Below are 26,260 nucleotides of genomic sequence, written 5' to 3'. Positions count from 1 at the left end.
GATGGCTTGACATTGCTCCTCTGCAGTAAAAACACTGATGTGCTCCACTGGTTCCTGGATAAAGCCGGAGGGAAGCCGCACAGATGCACCAATCTCCACTGAGGCATGTTTTAGTTCACACAACGTAAAATCCAGATCCCTTCTATCCCCCGGTCACTGCAAAGTAATGTTAAAGAGTGTCGTCATGACTTATCACTCCCAGAAGAGCCTCTTAGCCTTACCAAAAGATAAGAATGTTATTGAGTTGTCCTGGGAAGCCTTTTTAATTTTATAACCTATCACATGACCTCAGTGGTGCTGTTGTCTGCAGTGCATTGAAATAACACTACGATACATTAATCATTTAAATGGGCTGATAATATCCTTAGTCTCCGCAGGTGGCTAACAACCGTGGTGTTGCTGCTTTGTTGACATGCACTGATTGTAACCCCGATCTTCAGTCACACTTCAGGGAGAACTAAAATGTCCCTGTCTTATCAATGCAACAATAATAAATACACTGTAATCTTCTGAACCTAGGGGACAGCTTTATTCCCCCAGAACTAACTGTTTAAATAAGAGAGACTATTCAATCCACAATAGACCCATTCGAACAAAAATAAGGCTGCTGCATTTCAAAATGTTGGATTGAATTATTAGGGGAATTTGTGGAGTCAAAATATTTGTCTTTAATGTTTAAATACAAAAGACTTTAGCATGCGACTAGAGGTTTAGCAACTTGAATTAGCTTATGTTATGGGTCAGAAGACACTATAACATTTAAGACTATCCCTAAAGCATAGTTTCTCCCATTATTAGATAGGACTACATTTTAGACCCTGGGCCTTGATGATAAGAGCTGTCATTGGTGGCGCAGTTGATTTACTAAAAATATCAAAATGGCTTTAGGAAGGATGTTCAAGCCATAAGTCAAATTTTGGAGGGAGACAGAACAACCTGGATGAGCAGCTGCACACAGGCTATTTATTTCACTGCTGGAAAGTTTCCTGGTGATAAGTCAAGTGGAAATGATAAGCTACATTGCACTGCAAATTCCTCTTCTCTGTTGTCCAATTCTCAGCCATCCCTTCATCTGACCATGTGCCTCACTTCCACTGGATTAAACAAAAGCCAATCCTGAGGGCAGACTTTTTTTTTACTTTTTCTTCAATTCTGGCAGCGCTCCCGACTCTGTCATCCAGTCCTCCTACCTGGGTCGGGAGACAGACGAGAGGCCTAAAAACCCTTTAAAATGCCCCTAAACACGGCTGCCTTGATGAGACCATGAAAACCAGCTGCACTCCTCTCTCCGATCATGACCAAGTGGAAAAATGGGATAATGGAAGTGGTGTAAAAAGGCATTGAGTTAATTCATGTGTCTTTGTAAATTCCAGTCTAGTGTTTGAAGGCTGAAGTGCAGAGGTAAAGCAGGAGAGGGGCAGCAGCTGGTAGTGGGTATATGAGCCACAATACTGTACTTCTGGATGATACAGCAAGATTGACCGTCATTTGTGCATATGTCTGTATTTACAGCAAGGAGAAATCACCATTGAGAGTGGACCCAGCTGTCCCTCAACAGGTCGTAGCATGCAAAAACCTAACTTTGATTTAGTGGACACACTGCACAGCATCCCGAGGGCTAGACTGCAACTAATCTTTGTCAAACGAGCCCTGATGAAAACTTCCTTTCCGTAGAAACTTGAAATGGCTTTTTTCCAGTTCACTGTGACTTTCCAAATGAGACGAAGCAATGGTCCGAGCCAACAGTGAATTTATTATATTTGTGTCCTGGGTCTTACATATTTAAAAGGGATTTAGTGTTGCACGGGATGAAAAGACTTTAGCCTAAATTGTCGGTCATAAAAAGTTATATTTGTTTTTACAGTGACCTGCCCTGCCATAAGGTTTACTAAATATAAAGGTATGTTTTACTACCTGTACTCAGTATTTGCTCCCCATCTCTTTGTTCTGCTTTGTTTTTAGGCATAAATCATAGCTATGAGGATGAGCAAAAGAACCTGGTAGCACTGTCAAACACACATTGCCCTATTTTGGTGCAAAATACTGGATACTTTGCCCTGGCCATTGCTTGGTTTCAACATTCTATATGGCAATAATATTCAATACAGAGCCATCTTTTATTCAAGCTGATTTTGACCGTACTATAGCGAGTTCTAGGGCCTAATCATTAATAGAGCTAATCACGTTCAATATTTGTGAATATACATTTTATATGTTCTGAGAATGAGAATACCATATAATCAATTGGGAAATCTGGCTCTTGCCCACCATTTTGAAGTATGACATCAACATTTTACCATCTGAAAACCACCTATTGGTTTATTGTTCTAAAAATATTTATGTTTAGAATATAACTTTTACACTTTATGCTCTTGTTCTCATCATTAACTTCAAACAGATCTAGAAGGAAATGAAACTTAAATAAAGTACTGTGTCGTGTCTCACCATTTTTACCCTCTCCTCCGCAGCTGAGCTCAACGTCGAGTTTTCACGCCCCCTGAAGATCAAACCCACACTGGCAAAGCTGGAGCAGGCCAAGTCATATCTGAAGAAGGTTTACCCAAGTCACATTTTGGACACTTCCACCACCAAACCGCCAACCACCTCCTCCAGCCCACACTCTTCACCCTCCAAAACTCGGACCTGTACGCCCCGATCAGACACTCACCATCAGGCACCACTGGGCTCGTTTGGGGCTCTGGGTGTCACGTTTCATAAGGTTTCCCTCCACAGTTCCCAGATTGTCATTGTAATGGAGACAGAGGCCCATCCGTACAAACCAAGTGTGGCCTTATCCGTGTCTGAAATGAAGGGATGTCTCAACATCAAATCTGGACCCAGGGTTGAAGGTACGTCAGGCTTCGAACCATGCACCGATGTGTTGCATATACATTATTTACTTATTCTGTTGGTTAGTGGATTATTATTTGGGTTATTTTTGTACTATGACCTACCCTTTTTTGCATGATCCAAAGTTTATTGTTTAATAGAGTTGTAGCTTCTCACACAACACTGCATCTATCGTGTCCCACTCTCCAAGCCAATGGAATTTTTCTTCTTTTATAACATGGACATAAAAAGGACACTTGCAGTATATGACTCACTGTCTTTAAGTGTTAATTACAGCACATAAAACCACCTCAAATCCGCCTTATCTCACTTGGCTGCAAAAATGACTTGTTTTAAGACATGCAGGTGCAAGTATAATGGGAATTGTTCTAATGATTTCACTCCATTCCGATAAACATGTTTTAAACCCAGAGAAACAAACGACGCAGCACATTTTTGTGTCATTTGTTTAGTACCCCGCCCAGTCTTGTTGGCCAATTGGAATTAATAAATGTCTGTTTGAAATTAGGCTCAAATATTTTATTTGATTGTTCTAAGTGGTTGATTGCTATAATAATTGTTAAATGTATTTTATGAAACTTTGTTAAACCATAAAAAGGCATGAATACAATTAGCATTTTCAACCGAAAACAATTAAGTGTTAAACTATGTTCAGTGAGGCCAAGTCTCTCTGTCTTTATTTGACCACTGCAGCAATTGAAAGATTACTAATAATCTTGATTTTACATTTTTCTTTAGTTCATACAACACTAAGAGTGTTTGTCTGCCAAGAGCATGCTGTGTCGGTAAACCCTAAAGTGAGATGTTAGTGTTGGAGTGGATATAGTTTGCGGCGTGTGTTCAGATGTGTGCATTGGAGCAGCTCTGAATTTTCATGTGAAATGTTTGTTTTCACGTTTGGTCCAAGCTCTATCTTCATCAACACTCCACATTATCCAGGAGGCATCGGCGTGTTTCCATTATGACAATCAGAGCTGCTAATGTAAATTCAAAAGCTTCCAGCCTCAGGCCGCCACTGGGTGTGAGCCGACTGCTGTGACAAATGATCTGGGATCTTTAGTTTGTTTTTCAGTTTTTGTTTTTCTCTGGCACGTCTTCTGAACGGGATAGCTGAGGGAAACAGAGGGCTGAGGTGTAGCGTGCAGTGCAGAACATGAAATGCGTAGGCGCTGAAGAGCAGCACGTCCCAAGTACACAGGCCTGTACTGAGAGGACAGAGATGGAAGTGGGCTCTAAGTGCATGCATCTGCTCTACAGATGTTGTTATATAGGGTTACTCCAGATAAAATGATTGTCGAAAATGTTAATTAAAACCTCAAACAATTTGCACTTTGTTTACTCAAATCTACATAACTGTACCATGACACAATGCTGCGCACCGCTGCCTCGCACTGATTTCCACCAGCTTTTCAGCTTTCATCCATCTTTGATGTGTTGACTTTGATAAACAGACTTGAAATGCGTAAGCAGCACAATGGAAAAAGAAATAAAGTTTAGAGACAATTGTGCTAATGCGAAAACTAATCCTCTCCCTCTCATTCTGCTTTGAGCGGTTCTGCTTTGTATAATCATTATTCTCCCTTTGTAACATGACGGCACAGGATTATTGATCGTCATTACATGTGTAAATCATCGTCTTAAAAAGGACCACACATCAGTGGGCATTGGTAGGATTTCATCCTGGGTTTAAATTTTTTGGGGAAAGTGAACATTGTTAACATTGAGCCACTTGCTCAAATAATTTAAATAACATAATTTTTCAATACTCTGCAGATTGACTGCTAGACATTAGTGGAAAGATAAACTGAGTAGCACACAGCATCATGCTTTCTTTTTGACAGCAAGCATAAACATAATGCTGTCAGTGCTGTAGTCCCCCACACAGTGGGTGTATCCGTGCTCTCTACCATAGTTAGTTTTTTTTCTAGACTGCCTGTAACACACAAAAACATCTCTGTGGTTGTGTATGGCACTTTTGTATTTTTGATACTTGTAGCATATCTTCATCTCAACATTCAGTGCTTTCCCTCAGGGCATCTGCACATAGTGATTTGTTGCCATCAGGATGAGACGAAGTGTCTCCCATTACAGAGACGAATGGTTGGTGACAATAGACATATATGTTGACTTTTAGCCTGGGCCGCGCAGCCTCCATCACTCACCACTAAGGCTTCCTCGGCTGCTCCAGACTTGGAAAAAGAATACCCAGGAATCTGACAGAGATAGAGGTGAGGATCCCCATTGTGTAAGGTTGAGCCTTTGAGCTGCTGCAGCACGTCAGTGCAAATGACCCCAGTGGGAGACGTATGCATGAGAGATGTAAGACCGAGGAATGGACTACCGCTACAGTATGTTAGACTACTGGTCCTCTGGAGATTGATAGAGCACAGAGGATATCCTGGGATGATGCTGTGAAACGTGAGCTGCACGACGAAGGAAGCAAACACTAATGAAAGAAGAAAGATGTTGAGAAGGAAAAAATGAAAATGATGAAAAGAAAGTAGACGGTCCAGACAAGAGTAAAACCAGAGTCGCAGTGTGTCATTACGGAGCGCCCACCACACCCGCCTTCATCAGCAAACATGCAGCTCCTGTCACCCCCATGCCCCCGCCCCACACAGGGAACATCTGGGCCCCTGTACCTGGTCATGAGCTGCCCCCCTCTGCCACGAGACAAGATGGAGAGAGAGGGGATTAGGTTGACAGTGAGGTGTGTTACCAGATCCAGTGCTAATGAAAAGCAAGTGGACGGGCTGCATTCCTCCCCGCGTCCGCGGAGGTACAGGGGAGCATTTATAGTTCAGCTCTGGGGAGAGAGAGAACAGATGTCTTAAGGTCCATGAAACAAGACCCTCCCTAATCTCTCAACTCTCTTCTGACTGCCCATGGAGTGCCCCCGTCCCTTACGGAACCACGCAAATACTACTGCGCGCTTTTATTTGCGTCCAACAACAACTCGCACGCCCGTTACTTCACACTGATTTACTCCAGTGGACTTGTAAATGAAAACTTCTGAGTGCAAGGCTACTATTTATTGACATAATTTTTTTATTCTTGACCTGTGTGTTTCTTGGGGCAATTTGAAAATACGGAGTTTGCGTACTTTCTAACAGGAGAATACCACTTTTCTGTCATTATCATTTCAATCAGATGTAGAAGTAGAGCCAACCTTTGATTTATTTTTGGACTAGATAGTTGGTCTGAATTTGTTTGGAAATTAAGACCAACTATTATATAATTTTATGCAGTACATTAATAACATCAATATTGTATATCATGGACTGGTTCAGGGAAAGAAAAAACACCCACATGATTTTAGTTATCTCTCCTGAATACGTAATGTACGGGTAGTTGGTAAAGCCCTAAAAGATTTTATTCTGTGGTAAAACACAGTTTCAAGAGTGATTGAGGAACATTTTTGAGAGATTTTGTATCACTTTTTATTAAATGTTGCTGATAAACTGTTCTGGTTGGTTGTCCCTAAACATGAAGATGCAAATGATTCACTATAAGGAGAATTCTAGATGCGTAACAAATGCAAGTAGTGTTCAGCAATAAAAAGGTGTTTAATCAATTCTGAAAATGGGGTTGACATTTTAATTGGTTTGTGACATAGTTTTTACTCAGGATGAAAGTTTATTTGCATTGTAACAGAATAATATCTGTTTACTCTTAGAAGTAATTGTGTGGTCATGACTGGTCTAATCTTCATAGTGACTTTTTGGGTCAGCATTTTAATTGAAAACGCACTGAACTTTAGTTTAGAGGGAACATGTGAGCTCATATTAGTTGGACTTCACGCCTTTGTTAAAGGTTTTATGCTTTCCTGTCGGGAAATAGTGCAGCTCTCTCCAGAAGTGATGACATCCTCAAGCAATAACCCACAGATTATTAATACTAGCAGGCTCAGCCCTAAGTTCCAACTGAAGTGTGTGAAAGCTTGAACCACACTTACTGTTCGTTGATTGTTGACTTCTTCCCAACCTACAATTAGAGCATTTTCAAACCTCTTTAAAGGAGCTCATTTTTAAAGGGACAATTACCACTTGCATTCATGCCATTTGCTGACATTGTGCAACTGTCAAATCAGTGCATATGTAACTCATCAACACTTCAATGGCCTGCACTTGCACTGCCACTGTCCCCTCGCCTTAACCCAGATCCCCCTAGTGTCCCATTGTGGTCTTGTGGTGTATTTTTGTGGTGAGTGACAGTATATTACTTGTATTACTCCCTACCATCCCAGTCAGTCTTCGGGGGCCTCCCTTAGTTAGGTAATGACTCCTTTAGGTTTTGTCTAATTGATACCAGGTCGTCCCGATGTATAAATCAGCCAGACAGTGGTCAGATAACTGCTGCCAGGGAGAAACCGACAGTAAATCAACATCTCCCATCCTATCTAATCTCACCCTATTGCCTGCCAGGGATGTATTTCACTGCAGGAGCCTTTCCACCCACCACCCACTCTGTTCCCAAGTGTCGTGCTCTTGTGTGTTAGCCCAGTGGAGGCAGCGTAGTCTTATCTGTATGGGAGCTGCAAGTGTCTGTGATTGCAGGGATATGTCAGATTTAGTTGATGATGTTGAGTTCACACAAGTACAAATGAGTTTAACATCCTGCTTCAAGGGGTAGGCGATATGCCAATAAAATCATATCGCAGTCTTCTTGCGCTTTTCTAGATATGAATGCATGCAGAAGCTAAAGTCATCTACTTCTTCTGATAGTCCACACTTAACTGTGATTGGTTAAATCCTCCTGTCACTCACTCAAAGCATAACGGAGCCTGACCAATATAGTGTGTGGGGAAACGATAAGATAAGAGAAGCGTTATTTGTAGTCTAGGAGTCCCTGCTTAGACTGCTGCTCCCGCGACCTGGCCCCGGATAAGCGGAAGAAGATGGATTATTTGTCCCACAATGGGGAAATTCCAGTGTTGCAATGTACAGTTCAAGAACAGCAAGATGTATAACTTAAAAAATACACTCAAATCGAATACAATATTCAGGTAGAGCATCTACATTAAGTGGCTACGACCATGGTTGAGTACAGTGCAGCGTATGGACAGAATAAATACCATATAAATAGTTAAAGTGACTGAAGTGTGTTGTAATATTATATACAATAAGTGGCTAAAAGTCTGTTTGATCATAGAACTGCATTAAACAAACAGACTTAATACACAAAATTACAATATCACTGAAATGTCACACTGCCTCAGCTGCTACTTTACCTCTGTGAGTGATGGAGCTTGAATTTAGCAATGAATCAAAATATGGCTTTGCTAGTCTTGAATCTAAAGTAAGGCGTTGAATGAATGGCTAATATTGTTTTCGGTCTAAAGCCTGCGTTTTACTGTCTTGTTTTGTTTCTTCAGATTGAGATACAGTAGTAGGCCGTCCACTAAAGCTGAAAGTTGGCACTTCAATCCCTGTTTATTATTCTTGTGTCCTTGAACAAGACCCTTAGCCCTGTCTCCAGTCTAGACTCTGTTTATAAACTTTCATGGGCTTGTGAATGGCTTCAAGATTTTAAGTGCCTGCTTAAAGTGTCCCCATACAGATAGCACTATGTAGGGTAAATATAGTCAAATGTTTTCAAAATAAAAAAAACCCACATTTAAGGACTAAATGAGTAAGGAGCAATTTCTTGTTTCTTGTTACTTGGAACTTGTAAAAAAAAATCACAATCCCATTTTATGACTGGTTATATTAATGAAGCATCAGTCCAAAGGCAGAGATGAGGCATTCTGCAAGTCTCCCCTGACAATTACTCAGAGCAGATGAAAGAGGGGCTGAAGAAACCGAGGGATTGCCCCCGAGTTAGACTGCTCCAAATCATAGTGATTATTGAGCTGAGTGTGCTGGCTTCTGCTGCTGCTGGCTCTCACACGGACACGCTGCGGTCATCTGTAGGGCTGTGAATGACGTCTGGACCAAGAGACTAACACCATTTGTGCGAAGTAGTTGTAGTTGTTTCCACTCGGCCTGTGCGTGATATACCGTACATCCACGTCTGTCTCATAATGTGTTTGTGTGAATGAAAGATCCTCGGTTTACTCAGCCAGGTGGGGAGTTCCCAAGAGCTGTCTAATAAATCGTGACCATGAAAATAAACCCCATGCATAGCACAGTGGGTTACGCACGTCCCCTCCAAAGACATTAGTAGCAAAGTGCCAATTTGTATCAATACTGTTTTTCCTTTGAGATATGAGTCATCTTGGTTTATTGTTACTTAAACAATGAGAGGTACACTTTCACTGGATAACCCATGTTGTGTTATTGGGCTCTGTTGCACCATAGCACTCTCCTCAGTTAGTTTATTAAGGCTGCAGAGGATGTCCGTGACTGTCATATTTGCATCCTTCACTCTTTTCCCACTCTGTCCCTATCTATTTGACTCCTCATTCATCAAGTCCTCCCCGCACTTTGGGCTTATGTCTTTCCACTTGTCCCTAAGCCCCGTCTTTTGCAGGTTTACCTCAAGTGAACCACATTGCAGGAATCCTCCAACGGTTTATGTTCCTGCTAAACTAAAGATGTTGCTATAATTTAGAAATATAGGAGTGTGATTATGGGTTTCAATGTACTTCATCCTCTTCAGGTAAATGTGCTTAACTGAGTTAACAAAACTCAGTAATCAAGTACTTAGTTCAAATTAGTATATTTTTTTCTTCCGTTATTGTATATGCATGAAATATTGCAGTGGTTCCTAAAGTGGGGGTCACAAAATTATTTCATATTATAATTGAAGAATTATGACACTGTATTCCATATTTTATTTATTTTATTTGAGTCTGATTACATAATAAACTACTAAAATATATACAAAGAAACCTAATCTAATTTGAAAAGATTTACAGCTTGAACTTATTACAGATGTCTAAATCATTTTACTCTGAGGGTCCCGTGTCAAGCTGTATGGTTATTTAGGGGGTCCTAAAAAAAAAGACATTAGTGGAGCCAATCCCAATTTCGGTCATCTTGGGCCTTTATTGGCTGGATTTTCTGTCAATCAAGTGTTTTGTCCTCAAGTTTGAAATGGGAGGTGTGCGTGTCATTGTCTATATCAAGGGAGAGGCAGTTGTTCAAATCTGTATCTGTAAAAAAATGTAATGCCTTATCAGTGTATGTCAATTTTTCTTTGATCTACCCACATAACTCCCTAAACAGCTGGGCTCCTCTTGCAAACCATAATAGCAGAAACTTTACAAAATGATTATCTTATGCTTTAGTGTACCACTCGGTGTCTCCAATATTAGTTTTGGAAGCACATTTTAAATCTGCTCTTAGCCAAATAAGCTATTGCTGCTGTCTACTAAACCATCAGCCATTACCGTGTCAATATCTAGCAGACAAGATTTCCAGATCTAATTTATGGGACAAAATGGCCTTTCCCTGGACAGCCTGGGACCACAGTGACACATGTCTAAATGACATAGACAGAAAACGCTATCCTGACTACACTGGTTTTCAAGCTACTTTTGGGTGCTTGAAATGAGTGGGTGTTTTGCTCCACTGTCATGTCAGATGCTTCCTCTGGTATGTCTGGTCAACCATTTAGTTTACAGTGACACTTACTTTGTCCATGTTTGTCAATTTTTTGTCTTTTTCTCAAAACCTTTACCATTTTAAAATCGACCATCCCATTTAAAGCAGGGTACCCAATTTTCGAACTGTGAATGTTATTTATGGCTCTAGCTTTTTCTCATTTTTGGGCATGTGTACAACCTTTTCAGACTCTAAAGCAGGGCGGACACCCAGCCACGCGCTTTCACTCGATAGTGGTATAATCATAGTCACAGGAAGGCAGGCTTCAGGCTTTGCGACATGTGGTCAATTTTCTAACAAAATGTTCCTTTTTCGATATACCCTATAGAGGAATTTCTTTTTTTGCCCATTTACAACAAATTTCATGTAGACCATTTTCAACTAGAAAATCTGCAATGGCTGAAGCCATTGCTGGAGTGTCTGTGTCTCTCCCTCTCCCCCTCCCTCCCGCCCTCTCTCTCCCTCCCTCCCTCCCTCTCTCTCCCTCACTCCCTCTCCCCCTCTCTCTCTCTCTCTCTCTCTCGCTCTCTCGCTCTCTCGCTTTCTCGCTCTCTCTCTCTCTCGCTCGACTGGGTCCGTCACAAAATTCTAAAGAATAAAGTCTAAAGAATTCCGCAGACACTCAATGCCCAAATTCATTTAAAATGGGGAAAAAGTACTAATAATTTTGAAAATTCTGCAAAATGTACAAGTTGTTCAAATGTTAGAAGTAATAGCACACGTACTACTGCGAAAGCGATCGTAATGAGGTATAACATGTTGAAATTGGTTGAAGTGTTAAGGAGTTGAAACTGGCTAAATGGAAAACCATGGAAAATATAATAATAAAAAATACGTGAAATACAAGAACATATAGTGCCTGCGTGACATCACACAGACACTCAATAAAAAACAATTCCAGATTGCAATTATTGCAATTAGTTTTCCTATATTTATTGCAATTAGTTTTCCTATATTTAGTTAGCGGTAGTTTTTTGACCAGGAACACATGGAATCTTAATTAAAACTTGTGGACAAACCGTTCTCCTTCCTCCAGGAAGTAAGGCTTTTATGCTATTAACTTCTGCAGGGCACTGCAGTCTGAGGCCATTGATGTGGTTCCTCTAACTGCGCTGTATGTGTTGTTCCTTCAACATTAGTTGGTTTGTTTAAGTTGTATTCTGTTCAAACCCAGAGGCGAACTTTTCATGCAACTGAATTTTGTGGTTAAATTGTTTATAGTCATCAGTTTCATCTGGCTCCCAATGATATGGATCAAGTAACAGTGTTAGTTTTTATTGAGAATAGTTGGAATATATAATCTATTTTGGGATGTGTTGATTTAAAAAAAAAAAACATTTTTAAATAACTACATTTTTTAAGACTACAAACTTTCTCATAATCTGTAACCTTTTTTGGAGAATTGTGTCTATGATCAATCAGGGATAATGAAATGAATAATTAAAGTTAGATGTCCAAATCTTTCAAGTCTTGCTTCAGCCCTCGCCTGCTTGTCTATTCTTTCAACCGCTTCTTGAAAAGGTCAATAGTTTCAAGTGGTTTGTCTCCAAAAATGCAGTCAGTGCATATCTGTCACAGTCTTGTAAACTGTGGCTTAAAATACTTTGGGCTGTAAATCAGGAACCAGATTGCACTTAATACACATCCCAAACCAAATGTTTGATGAATTCTTATAATTTTTTTCTCCAGTGTTAAATTTGGACTCTTAGTGTTAGACCGTGGAGTGCTTCAGTGGGTCAAACAATTTAATAAAACAAAATATCTTGTATGGTAATTTTCACTGATCAAAGCATGCTGGGCCTTTTTTTCCTTTTCAAAACCAATGTAATAAATGGTAAACTATCAAGACCGAGACACATTGGCTACATCGTAAAAAGATCTGTAAACTAATGCTATGCTAACACGCAGTGTGGGATAGTGAGCAAATGTTATTTATACAAATCCAATCTTGATTCTCTGTAAAGTTAGTGAATCATTAGTAAATGTATTGTTAGTGACATACTGTTAAAAAGGTATATACTTTCAAACAAGCAGTTGGATTTTGAGATCATAAGGGTCAAAGGTCAACTGCAAGGACATTTAAACTGGTATATTTGTCCTTCATTCCAGACCCAGCCCAGACTGCGTCTGTGCTTTTGGAGGTGCAGGACTTGCTGGTGAAGACAGGCCTACGGGAGCGTGTCCATGTGCTGCTGGGACCCTTCTCCTGCCGGACATCCCTGGAGGCGCGCTGGTGTCGGCACAGCGGCAGCCCTGGACCAGAGCCTGGAGCTCCCAAACTTCTGCTGGACCTGAGGGGAGGCTTGCTGCAGGTTTGAACAGCCCTCACATGCGTTGAGTCCTGACCACTGTAAGATTTATGATAGAGAACAGGCAGGGAGAGGCTCCGGGTCAGATCATCACCTCTGCACCTGGTTGTGTTCAAGGATGTATAAAGTTTAAGACGTGTGCATGAATCTTCCACGCTGTCTTCTATGAGAACAGCATCGCATTATGAGCCAGTGTTTCCCCTGCTAAACTTAACTTCAGCTTACATCTCTACATTAGTATGCGGGCACACACATACTTCTTTTTATAAAAATTGATATTTCCCCTCAAATTGTGCCCTGGCACTAGCTCCCCACAATTACAACGCTGACGCTGGACCCTGGATATTGTTATTTCACTTCATCACATATCATCTGCTAAATTTATGGAATAATATGAAGCTATTTTAGGTGCTCATATGTTGGGTGAAATTTTCCTCATAAGTTACATAATGTGGCCAAAAGTCCCCTCTTCGTAGTGACTAAGTGGATATATTATTACTAATATGTTCTTCCACATTACCTCTCTATGGGGAAGCCCCTCTCCCTCCTCCTCTTCAACTGCTCTTTAATGCTTTCGTTGCGTGCCCATTTAATAAAACATCACTCGCAACTCAGCGCTTAATACGCAATTATGCATTTCCCTCTGCAAATATTGGCATTTGTGGTGTTTTAATCAAGTGCTGTATAAAAACCACGAGGATTCCTTCCGACTTCTTCCTCCTGTGCTCACTCTCCATGAGCCTGAAGAAGAAAAAAAAATCCCCAAATGTTCCTGTTTTGAACATTTAGTCATATAAGCCAGCCTTGAAAACTACTGAGTAGCAGCAGGCAGCTCCATGTGTGAAGCGTTTTTGACTCAGAGATTCCTGGTTTTTGGTCCAAACCCCAGGCAGAGCTGCTTTGATGGCAGAGGAAGGGGAATGCCGTGGGTAAGTGCAGGATGTAAGGTTGTGTTGGGTTATGCGAGGGGTGATGGTCAGGTTAACGCTGACTACTGCTTTTCCTGTTTTCTGAATAGCAAGTCATCGGATGTGCTTTTTTTCTAAATGGAATCCATGTTATTTGTTTGTTTTGCCTTTTTTATCATCATTGTCTGCTTTTGAATGGGATTGACATTGGTGATTTTGAATTAATACTGCACCATAGTGGGGTGGTCTGCATTGCGTTTGAACAAATAAAGATGAAGAATACTATGTGTAAAATGTAATTGTAAGGGATTAATCCGTAATCACATTGGCAAAGGAAAGTTTTATTTTCAGATTAGCATTGTGTAAATATGAATTAATCCAGTTTTGCTTCCTCTTCCCTGTGTTTCTGGCCAGATGTTTTGGGGCCAGGAGCATCTGAACTGCCTGAAGTTGATAGAGGAACACCTGCGCTCATACCTTCAGCTGGGCAGGGTGGAGCCAGCAGAGCCTTGCTTAGGACCAGCCTGTCACACCCAGCCCCCTGCCTCCCCCGGATCTCCCTCCCCTCGCACTGAACACAGCTCTGACGATCTGCGCACGGGACACTTCCAGTACATCCAGGACTCGGGTATGGCTCATACCGGACAGGCTGAGGCAGAGCAGATAAAACAGTGGTCGTGTGGTAATGCTTTGCTTATAGTGCTGCTGTTTAAGTGACATGTTTGCTTACTTAGTGGAGCCTTTCATTTTCTCACAAGAGTACTGTATGTTCAGCAGTAGCCTCCGTCTTACTTTACTGACCATCATTTTTCACTTAAAGCCTGGCATTCATTGCACCAATTCAGTTAAAAGTAATTTCTTAAGGGCATTATGCAGGCATTGGCTCATTTACCTGGACTGGACTTTCTACTTACCCGATGATAAGGGGATGGAGCCGTGGAGCACTGTAAATCTGTTAGATGAACAGAAATAGTCAACCAATCATAAAATTATATGAGCATGTTTAAACTACCTTGAGGGAAGTGGTGCCAAGTGAGATGTCACTGTAAGATACACATCCCCTTAAATCAGAATGGATCAAAGTCTCAGTGCAGTGTGTTTCACCAGAGCGGCCTGCCTGGCTCCACTCACAGAACACTGTTTATTCCCTCAGTGCTGTGAGTGTGTCTTTGGGCACACAGACACAGGGATCAAACTGTTCTGGCGGCACACCAGCCGTCCACTCTGTCAGCTGTGGTTCACGATTTGTTTGTTGCACTGTTCCCCAGCTCTTTGATGCATTTAATATGCTGGCCAACGCAGGAGAGCATACAGTAGTGAACAAGGACCAGGGCACAATCTGCCTGCAACATGTTGTCAGCAGTACACAACAGCAGAGTGTCCTGCTGTATAGATACAAGACAGAGTTCCACTGGAGTTCACAAAGGGACTCAAGCAGGGATGGGAAAAAGAAAGAAAGACTCAGAGGACGTGAATAAAAAAAGACGAGAACAAAAAGACAACAACATTTGCATTTATTTAGTTTCTTCTACTACCCACTTAGACTGGAACGTCCACCACTGACACGAAGGACAAATGAACCACAGATAGATTTCACAAGCCGTGAGGGCCGTATGTTTGCGCCCAGGTACCCCAGGGGCCAAACAAGCAGTTCTCTGCCTCACTGTTTTTTTCAAATAAACATTTTTCCAAAGGACTTGAATCCCAAACAGCAGCCACGACTTAAGTCAAACACCACTCAGAAGTTTGGTAGAGTCAGATCCACTTTTTGCAGGTGCTTGGCATGGTTCAATCAATGACTGTTTATCCAATATTGAAAATGTTTACTCAGGCTCTCTGTTTATATACACATATAAACAGACTGAAGCATGGAAACTTATACAGCATTCTTTCTCTGCACACAGCTCACTCACCACAGTCAAAATAATCATTATTAGCATGAAGCACTGGTCTTTAATGAAGGACTTTCATTTCAAGGTGATTTTACTAATTACACCCTTTTCTTAGCCTCTTAATTTTTCTTTTATTTGACCACTTCACATTTTTGAAACTGTTCCCAGCGACGCGTTAATCTATTCAACAGCTTTCCTTGTTGAAATGTTTGCCATTCTGTTTTTGTTCAGAAAATGGCTAGAATAATAATGGATTTAAAGTCTGATTATTTACTGTTGTTTTTATGTCTGGACATAAAACAAGCTACCACTGGTACACTGATCACATTTCTTCTAATAGTGACACTTTCTCTGCCATTGCAGCTGTCCAGCGCCAACCTGGACCCTATGAGGTGGTGTTTTATAGTGAAACTGAAGACTGTCCTGGAGTAATGCTGTGGAGGTACCCCGAGCCCCGTGTCCTAACCTTTGTTAGGATTACGCCCGTCCCTTTCAACACCACTGAAGACCCAGAGATCAGCACTGCAGACCTCGGGGACGTCCTGCAGGTAAGACTTGCATTGGCCTTAAGTTAGTGGGGCTACTTTCTCATATTAAAGCCTTACAAACATATCTATTGAGCTTGAGCTATGAAAGACCACTGACACATGCAGTTTGTGTATAAATTACATAACGCAAAACTATTTAAAAACATACACCTTTATCTACACTAAGTACACTGTTGATTCTCTAGACAGGTTTCCCAACCACATTTACATGCTTTCTTTTATATCCTTGGCGCCATGAACAACATTTCTCTTAAAAACGTAAACGGTAACATGCTACCACATAAAGCTCTGATGTCCAACACAGGGTGTGTTCCTAGGGTGAACACTTGAACAGTGCTACAATAAAAGTATGATCTTCACATAACATGCACTGATCTCTGCTTAACATCACCTGCACCCAAAGAGAAATAAAGCGTCTGTGTGCCTTTATGATTCCCCAATGTATGAGTCATGAGAACTCCCATACCTTCCATGTTATTGAATGACACAGACCCCTGCTGTCCCTCCAAACATGTAATACATGCTCGGACAGCTGGGGAAGCCATCTCTGTTGTGGTGTGAAGGGCCAGGTGTGTCCAGGCCCAGATGAGGTTATATTTTGGCAGACAGCAGCAGCTACTGAGTCTACAGGGTCTCAGTGGGAGACAAGACCACTTTTCCATCTATCACTTATCCTTTTGTCTGTCGGCTGCCTGCTTCTCTTTCCAGCTTTAGCAAAGGCTTCCCACACATTTTTTCTTGCAAAAAGAAAAAACGTTTGGGGTGCGGTAAACATGTGTTAAAATTATTTTGGGGTCTGTCTGGCTAAAATAAGACTAAAAGTTAACACTTTTGTTTGGTTGGAATTACATAACACTTACAAAGCACACAAATGTATTGGGATGTGAAATATATCAATATATACAATTTAGACAAGCCACAGGATATTTTAGCAAATGAAGATTTTATCATTTTGGATGACTTAATTTAATGCACAGTAAACCTTTACATTACAGTATAGTATAGCTGGGAGAATTTGGGATACTCCAACTATTTTTTATATCCCTGCTGCTGCTAACTGCAAGCCAACTACAGAACGGTCACCCACGACAGTGTCCTAGGGTGAAAGATTTTGGATAATTTGGGGCTGATAAGTACCCGAGTACTTTCAGTGTTTTATTTTAATTTGTTGTTCACTATGACGTGGAAAAGTAGCAGTTGGAAGCTCTTTTACTGTATTTGCACAGCTTCACTTTTATCAGAAGTTCATCCTCCAACTCCCAGTTTTGTTTGTGTCGAATCAAAGATAGGCCAAGATATTACAAGGTGCAGCAGATGTCCGACTTCCCAGTGTGCCTTCCCAGCTGTAAAGTCAGTAATGACCACACTTGTAAACCCTGGGCTGATTGTCCTCATATTGAGTTACAGTAGAAAAAAGGGAGTCTGATGGTCATGGACAAGAATGGGGAGAGGAGAGTTAATGGGGTTCGATTGACAGAAGAGTGGAGCAGAAAAAGGGAGAAGGGTCTGTGGAGATGAAGATGGATAGTCACTCAGGGAGCGAGTGTCTTCAGCGATGCTCACAGCCGCTGTGTGAAAATATCCTGTCTCCAGCCTGGGACAGGACCCAGGGAGGGAGGGGTGTGCTGCAGCTGATGAAATGAGCGGTCAGTGCGAGAGCCCGTCCAGTTTGTTATTGTGTTAGCAACACTCCAGACCCTGATATACGAGGCATATGACAATGCGGTGAAAATAGTTGGGAAATAGTAGCTGCTTTGGATGTGAGTGCGAGTTCTGCATCAATACTTAACATGTGTGTATTTTGAATATGAGGCGCAGGTTTGTGAGTGACCAGTTAATGTTAGGATTATTGTTGGGGCTAGTTAATGTTAATGATTATTTTTTTTTATTTTTTTTTATTGATTAGTAGTTTATTAGTAATTCATAACTGTTTATAAATGCTTTGTAGCTATGCCTTTATAGTTAATGATCAGTTCATTTGTGTTCATGATAAAAGATTGGATGGTAAAAGATGGTAAGATTTTAAACATTTGTAAATGATTTCTTTATTTTTATAAATGATTAGGTAACGATGAACAAATATTTATGAATGCTTTGTATGCCATTACCATTTGCTCATGAACACTGTTGCAGTATATGAATAAAGGAACATGATGCATAGGAGGCAAGGCAATGCAAGTTAATTTGTAGAGCACAATTTGTACACAGGGTAATTCAAAGTTCTTCACACAACAGGAAAATTTCAGTCAAATGCACAGCTAAACAAAACTGTTTTAGCTTAGATTTGAACATCACCAAAGTAGAGGCCTGTCTCACATCTTCAGGAAGACTGAAGCACAGATTCCCCATGTTTAGTCCTGACTCTGGGCACCAGCAGGAGGTAGGGTTGGGTATTGCCAAGACCCTCGCGATACGATATGTATCCCTATACAGGGGTCGCGATACAATACGTATCCCGATACTTGTATGTCCCGATACAATTCCCTCATTACGATACGTATCCCGATACTTTTTTGAAAAAAGGGTCTTAAAGTTTACCAAATGGGCATTTTTTTTATTCCGGATAAGAAAATGCATGAATTTTCATGTTTATCCACAAAGCTTATGTAAAGAACACATTCAAGTAAAGTTGCCAAACAATTGGCAAGGTCTGAACAAAATAAATAATAGCAGTAACTTGAATGAATGTAAACATGGCTATCTTAATTAGCCTTCTGGTATGTCAGGTGTGTAATGTGTGGGAGTCTGTTGACCCTCTGTGTCTTTTTGTTGTTGTTTTGGTCTTAAAATCCCTTTTCTTCGGGTCGGGTCGGACTCGGCACTAAGCTAAGTAGCGCTAGCGCGGAAGTGGCCGCGGCTAACGCTAAGCTAACAGGCGCTCCAGCGGGGCCCTGTTGGATAGTTGTATTGTTTAACCGCTCGGTTTTATTGTTTAACCGTTCGGTTTATGTAGTGTAGAGTAGAGTAGGGAAGATGTGTGTGATGTTGGTGTCAGGTTTGTGTCCGGTTTTTTGCCTCCGGCTGTTGTGGTGGCCTCGGGGCTGTGTTAGCTTCGGGGCTAAAATGGCGGTCTCGGGGCTAAGTTAGCTCCGGGGCTGCGTTGAATTTGTATAAAATAAAGGGGTGAAAAGAATGAAATCAATGAAAATGGAAAAGGGAGGCGTGTAACAGTAGCGACGTTTCGAGCCAAAAGCTCTTCTACAGGCCTGTGTACACGCTGGTGCACATTGTGTGTCTGTCTCAGTAGTTCCGCGCTGTTTACCGCCCTCTACAGGAGGGAGCTTCTAAACGGCCGCCCGGACAATTTGTAATAAATTAACGTTATTGAAAAATGTCGATACGGCGACTCCGTATCGACACGCGTAGACAGAGCCCGTGACGATATATCGCCGTATCGATATTTTGAACACAGCCCTAGCAGGAGGCCGATTCTTGAGGTCCTCATAGTCCAAGATGGTTCATGTCAACATGTCCGAGATGTACTTTGGGAGAGACTTGTACACAAGCAGAGCTGCTTTAAAGTCTTTTCTCTGAGCCTAAAAGCCAGTGCAGAGACCTGAGAAAAGGACTAATGTGATCATACTTCCTGGTTCTAGTCAGGACCCGAGCAGCAGCGTTCTGGATGTACTGCAGCTGTTTGGAAAGGCCAGTGAGCAGGCCGGTACAGTAGTCTAAGCTGCTGGAGACAAATGCATGGGTGAGTCTCTCCAAGTCTGGGTTAGTTTTTTATACGACAAAAAGCTGCTGATGTTATTGATTTTATGTGATTTGACGTGGCTGTTTAAGTGCAACCATCATACATCAAGCTCAAAGTTTCTATGGCTGGACATTTCCTTGTATGTTTGGATATTCTCTCGGGCTTCCTTCTAGTGAAGTATGGTGCAAATGATCTCTTTGGAGTGTCAGTTTTTACAGTATTCTTCCGGTCCAAATTTGGAAATTGCCACTTATGGTAATAATATAGATATTCATATAAATTTGTCCTGCTTACCTCTTGCTGCATATAGTTTCTCTCTGAGCCTGTTGTATGTACACAGGAGTTGAGTTGGCACTTAGCCAGCGTCTGATAAATAAGGGATTTCAGTTCCAAACTCTAGTCAATCATTTACTTTATTCAAAACATAAAAGTCTTCATTAATTCATTTTTATTTCTCCCCAGACCAGAGACAAATCCCAGCTACAGAGATCGGAAATGCTGCCCTGCAAATTAAAGTAATGGAATGGCTTTGCTTGTGTTCCAGAGGAATTTCATTTGCTTTACATGTCGAGAGAGAAAGAAAGCAGTCATAACTTCTCAGGGCTCTAAAATTACCATGCGGCCGCATGGAGATGGAGGCTGATAGATTTTGAGAAATGGGAAATGAGAGGCGCAGGGAAAGAAAAAGAAATAAGGACAAAAGTGCGAGCCTCCCCATGTCCTGTCACTGCCCTCTGTCATTACAGTAGTACTAGTGTTTGTACTTAACGCATTAGTGCCACAGGAGGCCAGATACTTTCATGTGTAATTTATATGTGCTTTATGTTTAAGGTTTTTAGACATTGTAATACCATTTGATATTTTTCTGACTACTTTGGATTTTAACATTTGTAATAAATCTCTAGCTTTATTTTGGTCTGACAGACGATCTACAGGTCAGTAATATTGGATAGTGGAAGAACGGAAACAGAACAGACTGGATTTGTCTAGCTTGGGAACAGTTGTGAAGAGTCTGCTATCTTTCCATTCACGCATCAACGGAGTCGTGGCTAAATGATAAATATGTAGGTGAATTGATACGAGTTGCCTAGGATTTCCCATGACCCAAACATTTGAGACTGGGACGCCCAAAACAGCCATGCAACTGGCTCAGGAACCCCCACTGTGGAACTAAATTGATGCAGGTATTTATTCTAACCTAAAAAACATGTTAAATCAGGTTTGTATGTATTTGAATGTGTGTGATATTACAAAATGTCACACAAATCTATTTAGTTTGATTTTTGGGGCTTTATTAGGAAGGAAAGTGTAGCATAAAAGATAATTTATTTATTTATTTTTTTAATAATGAAATATCAAACACACCAACATTTTTTAATCCTCTCGCAACCCCCTACTCTTGGGAAACAAAGTGGTGGACAAGTACACCATTGACATGCATGTGGCTATCCTTGACCTAAAAAGATTCATTAGTTTGACTCATTTCTGTTTTGAGGTAGTTAAAATGTTGGCATTTGAATGGGCCGATGTTAGGGGTTCCAACACAAGACGATCCACTTCTTCCACTGTTTCACCCATCTCACTTTCAGTCTAATTTTGTCACACAGTCTCCACCCAGCTGCACACATGAATAGGTTGGGTCGAACAGGGGGCTCTCGCTCTCAGCCATGCCGCTTACCCTTGTCCCAGAGGCGGATCGTATTAACATTTTATAAAATCAAGATTTCCTGCATTTAAATAGTTGTGGTTTTCCAAACTGGTTCCAGTATCTCTGAAGGGGAATTCAACCCTTGCTTCATCACTCAAAATCAAATTGCAGGCCGTGCTGTTTTTGCATACGGTTGTACAGGGTTGCTCAGCATAACATGGATATTTGTAATGAAGCGTTCACTGGTTCCCACCTGTAGAGGGCCTCGTGATGAAAGCAGATATGTGGAGTAGGAGAAGAAGGTGTGTCATTCCCACCTTCCCAGCGCCGTGTGGTCCAGGTTTCTGAATCATAAGCAGGTGTCCAATAGCTTTTTCCATCTTTTCTCATTTGTCTTCCCCTGCTTTGCCGCTGTGGGGTTCTGCAGCCCGAGAAACCAGGAGTAAACACAGGAGCTATACTTTAACTTGACCTCAACTCAGGGGAGAAAGACGAGATGTGCTATGTCCAAATGAACAGTAACAACTTTAATTCTGCTTGAGTTTATGGAACAGGATAGGTGCATATTTTTCCATGATTGGCTTTGCAGGAAAGGTCTCATTCTCTTTATTTCAACACTTTTTTCCAACAAAGCTTGTGTAACTTATTGCTACGAATTTTGAAATTAATAGCAGACCAATCATATGTCATGTTATTTCTATTGTGTCATATTTTATAGACATGATTGACAACTCTTATTTATGTCATTACTAACTACATAACACTATTCCCTTCAGATTTTAAACTGGTTTGGCTGGGTTCGACCACTGTAAAAATGCCACTTACATGCATTAAATACTGGTATGTACATCTGTGAAATATAATGTGTTCTCCACATTGATTTAATGACACATTTTTTTGTATACATTATTGTAGAAGCTTGTTAGTTTTATTATTAAAAGCATTTTATAGGATTCTTCTCAACAACTGGTTGCCCCGGACACATTGAAGGATGTGTCAAATGACTACTTTCCTACATGGTCAATGAAGTATATGTAAAACTATCACCATTATTTCCTACAACTTCCAAGAATCTGAATCTTGATTTACTGGCTTAATAATTAAAATGTATTTACCTTTATTTACCAACAACAACTACCCGAAAACCTGTGGAGTTCAGAGCCACACCAAATTGATCCTCTCTCCAAATTGCTGACCATGGCAATTTTACAAGCCTATTCCAAAGCCATTCTTATTGAGTTTTAATAACCCACATTTGATCCAAAGCAATTTCCTTGATCGCTAGACCAATATCACACCATCTGCTCCCCTGCTGTTCCGAATGAGCATGCGTGCCACTTTGGGACACCCTTTCAAGTCGCCCGCTTAGCATGCTGCATCTGATATCGCTAAACCATATGACGTAAGATGAACCAGCCCACATCCACTTCTGAAACAGCAGTTGTATTAGCCATTAGCATCAATTTCCCACTGGAAATAAAAAGCTCCCTGACATACTCATTTGGTCAATTAGTAAAATAATTCATTGTTTTAAAGATGGAAGGTGAGGCTATTAGATTGTTTCATATGAGAGAGCTCCATGCCATGTTAAACCAAAGCATAGAAGTCTATTGTGGCCAAAATGACTATTATTATTGTTGGACTGTGCTTAAGCAGACATGTATTAGTCACAACTAATATTTTGTAAAAGTAAAATGCTGTCTTTGCACATAATCTGATCCGGACATCTTACACAGATGACAGCTGATAAGATGGAGCGCTCTCTTATTAGCCACCAGGCCTCTAGAGTCAATCCCCAGCAAGAGTGAAAGTGGTATTGTTAATTAAGTAATAGCAGACAAATCCTCACGCAATATCCTCATCTTCACCTTTTGCTCAGGGAGTTTATAGCAGCAGGAATCAAATTGGATATGATTAACATTCACATGTATAGATAATATTCATATACCAGTCAATAGATAAAAACTGGTCAAATTAGTCATATTATAGCAAACTGCATCAGGTATATCATTATCATGTGCTTATACTGCTGCATTTTTAATGTTAAAGCTTTTAGGCTCAGAGTTAGACATGCAGCCGTGAGTTGATGCCTTCTGGTTTGTCCCACTGCCTATAAGCAGACCTGCTCAGTATAGTTACTGTGGAGAGCTGAGATTGGAGCCATCCAGCTGAGGGAATGTCAGATATTCAGGGTTACATGTTGTTTATCAGATAAGGTACACATAATCAGGCAGCGGAAACTACAAGTTGGCCTGTTATACACAAGCTTATGTACACCTGTGTATACATTTATGTAGACAGATTATCTTTCATACGAGCAATTATACTTTCTCCTGCACAGTATACTCTCCATATGGTATATACAGGTGTCGGTTCCTCAAAGAGGCTAGTGCCAGCTGTAAAAAAACTCAAGTTTTCCATTTTTCTTCTGATTTTATCATTTCATCTCCATTCTTCTCTAGGCCGAGCCCTTGTCCAGGAGATGCGAGCATGACGCACATGCAGCCATGCAAATGTCTTGAACTGCATATATAGGTTCCTTAAATGCTCATTTGTAATGCCGTCATATGGATAGAATATCACAGGTGAAAAAAGACGGCCTCTGTGTTAGCAGCTCTGCTCTGGGAACTCTCAGTGGAGCCCAGTGAGTTTCCGCTCCAGTGGCTTAGTGCTGGGGCTGCGGGTGCACAACTCTGTCAGGTACAATTAGAAGAAATTGATTCCAGGAAAACCTGTGTGGCATTTAGAACATGATGTAAGCTATGCTTACCTCACCCACTGCTCCCTCACAGTAGAACAAATGAAAAAACATAACCATACTTTTACTGCACCCAGTCCTCATACTAATTCACATAGAGCGACGTGATGACAACTCTACTCTGGTCGGTAATTGTCTTTGGAGGACTGGAGATTTTAAAGAGCTGCTTGGCCCATATGGTCTGTGTGGACAAACTTTCCCAGATAAAGAGGGGTGCCCTGGGGTGTGCATTAAGACTTGGCATAGTACAGGTGTGGAGCTCAGAGTTCTGACACTTTCAATCCATCAGAGGTCCAGTTATAACAAGGTGGTCAAACAAGAGCCTTATCCAGTTCACAGCATCACACACAATATGCAGGTTTTAGCCAAAAGTGAGCATAGGACCCCTGCTATTTATCATATGTAAGAACTCTCAACCAACATACTTGTAATTCAGTGTAAGGAACAGTCCTAGGACATGTGCTAATAGCCATCTACCTCTAACAGTGGCCTGGGAGCAGTGGCCATACAGTGACTTATTTTACTCCTGGTCTGCGGTCAAAGATTTTCCAAGAAGCTGAAAAAGATTGTTTTTTTCTCACACATGTAAGTAACGGTTGTAACGCAGACACCATGAAAATTGCAATTTCTTGTGAATTCCACTTGTCTAAAGGGTCACTATAATGACAAACCACTACTGATTGCTATTCCTAACTCTGGGAGCAGCATCTAAAGAAGTAAAATACAATGTATTAGTTTGGGGAAAAAAAGATCATTGTTGGACGTATGCATCAGCAAGGGACATAATAGTAGCTGATCCAGTAGTCTGTCTCATAGAGAGGCTTTTGTGGTGAACATAATGAGTAAATAAGTTCAAAGCGGGGCAAAGAGGAGTGGCAGGGTGTGATTTACTCCATCTGACAGCAGAAACATTTGATCACCATTTTCTCTTTCAATAGGTCCTCAATGTGCATGCCTGGTATATTAGGCTAATAAGCACATTGCCATGTGTTTCAGGTGCCATGCAGCCTCGAGTACTGGGATGAGCTGCAGCAGGCCTTTGTGCCTTATCGGGAGTTCAGCCTGTCAGAGAGCAGTCCCTGCCAGCTGCAGCTGCCCAGTCTGAGCCTGACGGAGCAGCAGAAAGAGCTGGTGGCCTCAGACCTTTGGCGAATCGTGGTCAATAACAATGGAGAGGGCGGAGACGAGCAGAGGTCAGCACATCGCCTGCCATCAATTATTGTTTGTCTTTATACAAATGTGTGTATGTTAGTGAATACTTTATCCTGCTGTGGGAAGTATGCATGGACCAATGTTAACAGTGGCGCCCAGTGTGAAGGAAAACAGAGCGTGCACCCAGGCTCCATACAAAGAGCCAGCGCTGTCCCTCGCCCCACATCTGGAGCGCAGGAGCTGGAAGCGGGCTTGGAAGGCGTTCAGATCGGCCTAATGAGATTTCCCAGCACACCAAGTGCCTGTCAGGGCCCATCCGGATTCCTTCCTGCTTACCTTGAGTGTATCTAATCGGTGGAAGCTCCAAGAGTAAAACCCCTTTGGGTTGCCTCATACGTTCCTAGGCCTAGTCTGAACTGGGTTGGGCTGGGATAGTCTTAGCGTGCATACTGTCCTCTCACCGCTTCTATCAATCATCATGTCCCGACCTGTCTAAATTAGTCAGTGTTGAGCGCTAAACTATTCAAAACTAACAATAAATAGTAAAAAATGATATCCAACATAGTAGATAATGATAGAATCTTTTACTCACAAAAATATGACACGTCTTCAGCTCTGCAACACTCCTCCAACTCTTCCATGTGTGTGTCAGATTCAGATATCCGTCTTTGGTCATTGTGCCTCTCTTCGTCTGTTGCATTAATTACAGATCACACACTAGGTGCTGTTCTTTTGTGCAGAGGATTTCAGATTTTATGTTGCATTTTACTTTACTGGTAATGTAAAATAACAATCCAATTATAACATCTTTCTTTGGTTTTCTTTATTATGATCTCCCTGCTTTTTTAATCTTCTGTGTATTCAGAAAAAAAAATTGGGGGTGAATATTGCCAATTTCTCCGCCTGTGTGGGTAAGACGACCACAGGAGAAAGCATATAAAAACATATTAG

General features: G+C 41.2%; 1 protein-coding gene across 4 annotated transcripts in view; it reads left to right on the top strand.

Moving 5' to 3' along the window:
• Positions 1-26,260, top strand: part of LOC140374668 (intermembrane lipid transfer protein VPS13B-like) — a 285,793-nt gene that overhangs the window by 200,787 nt on the left and 58,746 nt on the right. For all 4 annotated transcript variants that reach the window (XM_072461641.1, XM_072461642.1, XM_072461644.1 and 1 more), the window contains exons 38-42: positions 2,469-2,849; positions 12,507-12,709; positions 14,029-14,242; positions 15,870-16,054; positions 25,154-25,350. In XM_072461641.1, the coding sequence (XP_072317742.1) occupies positions 2,469-2,849; positions 12,507-12,709; positions 14,029-14,242; positions 15,870-16,054; positions 25,154-25,350 (1,180 nt within the window). The remainder of the gene's footprint in view (positions 1-2,468; positions 2,850-12,506; positions 12,710-14,028; positions 14,243-15,869; positions 16,055-25,153; positions 25,351-26,260) is intronic.

The sequence above is a fragment of the Eucyclogobius newberryi genome, unplaced genomic scaffold, assembly GCF_026437365.1.
Source record: "Eucyclogobius newberryi isolate DKJ021-1_F unplaced genomic scaffold, fEucNew1.0.hap1 SCAF_3, whole genome shotgun sequence".
In the NCBI taxonomy this organism is placed as follows: domain Eukaryota; kingdom Metazoa; phylum Chordata; class Actinopteri; order Gobiiformes; family Gobiidae; genus Eucyclogobius; species Eucyclogobius newberryi.
Note: the sequence above shows the minus strand (reverse complement) of the source record. Positions and strands in the feature narration are given on the sequence as shown.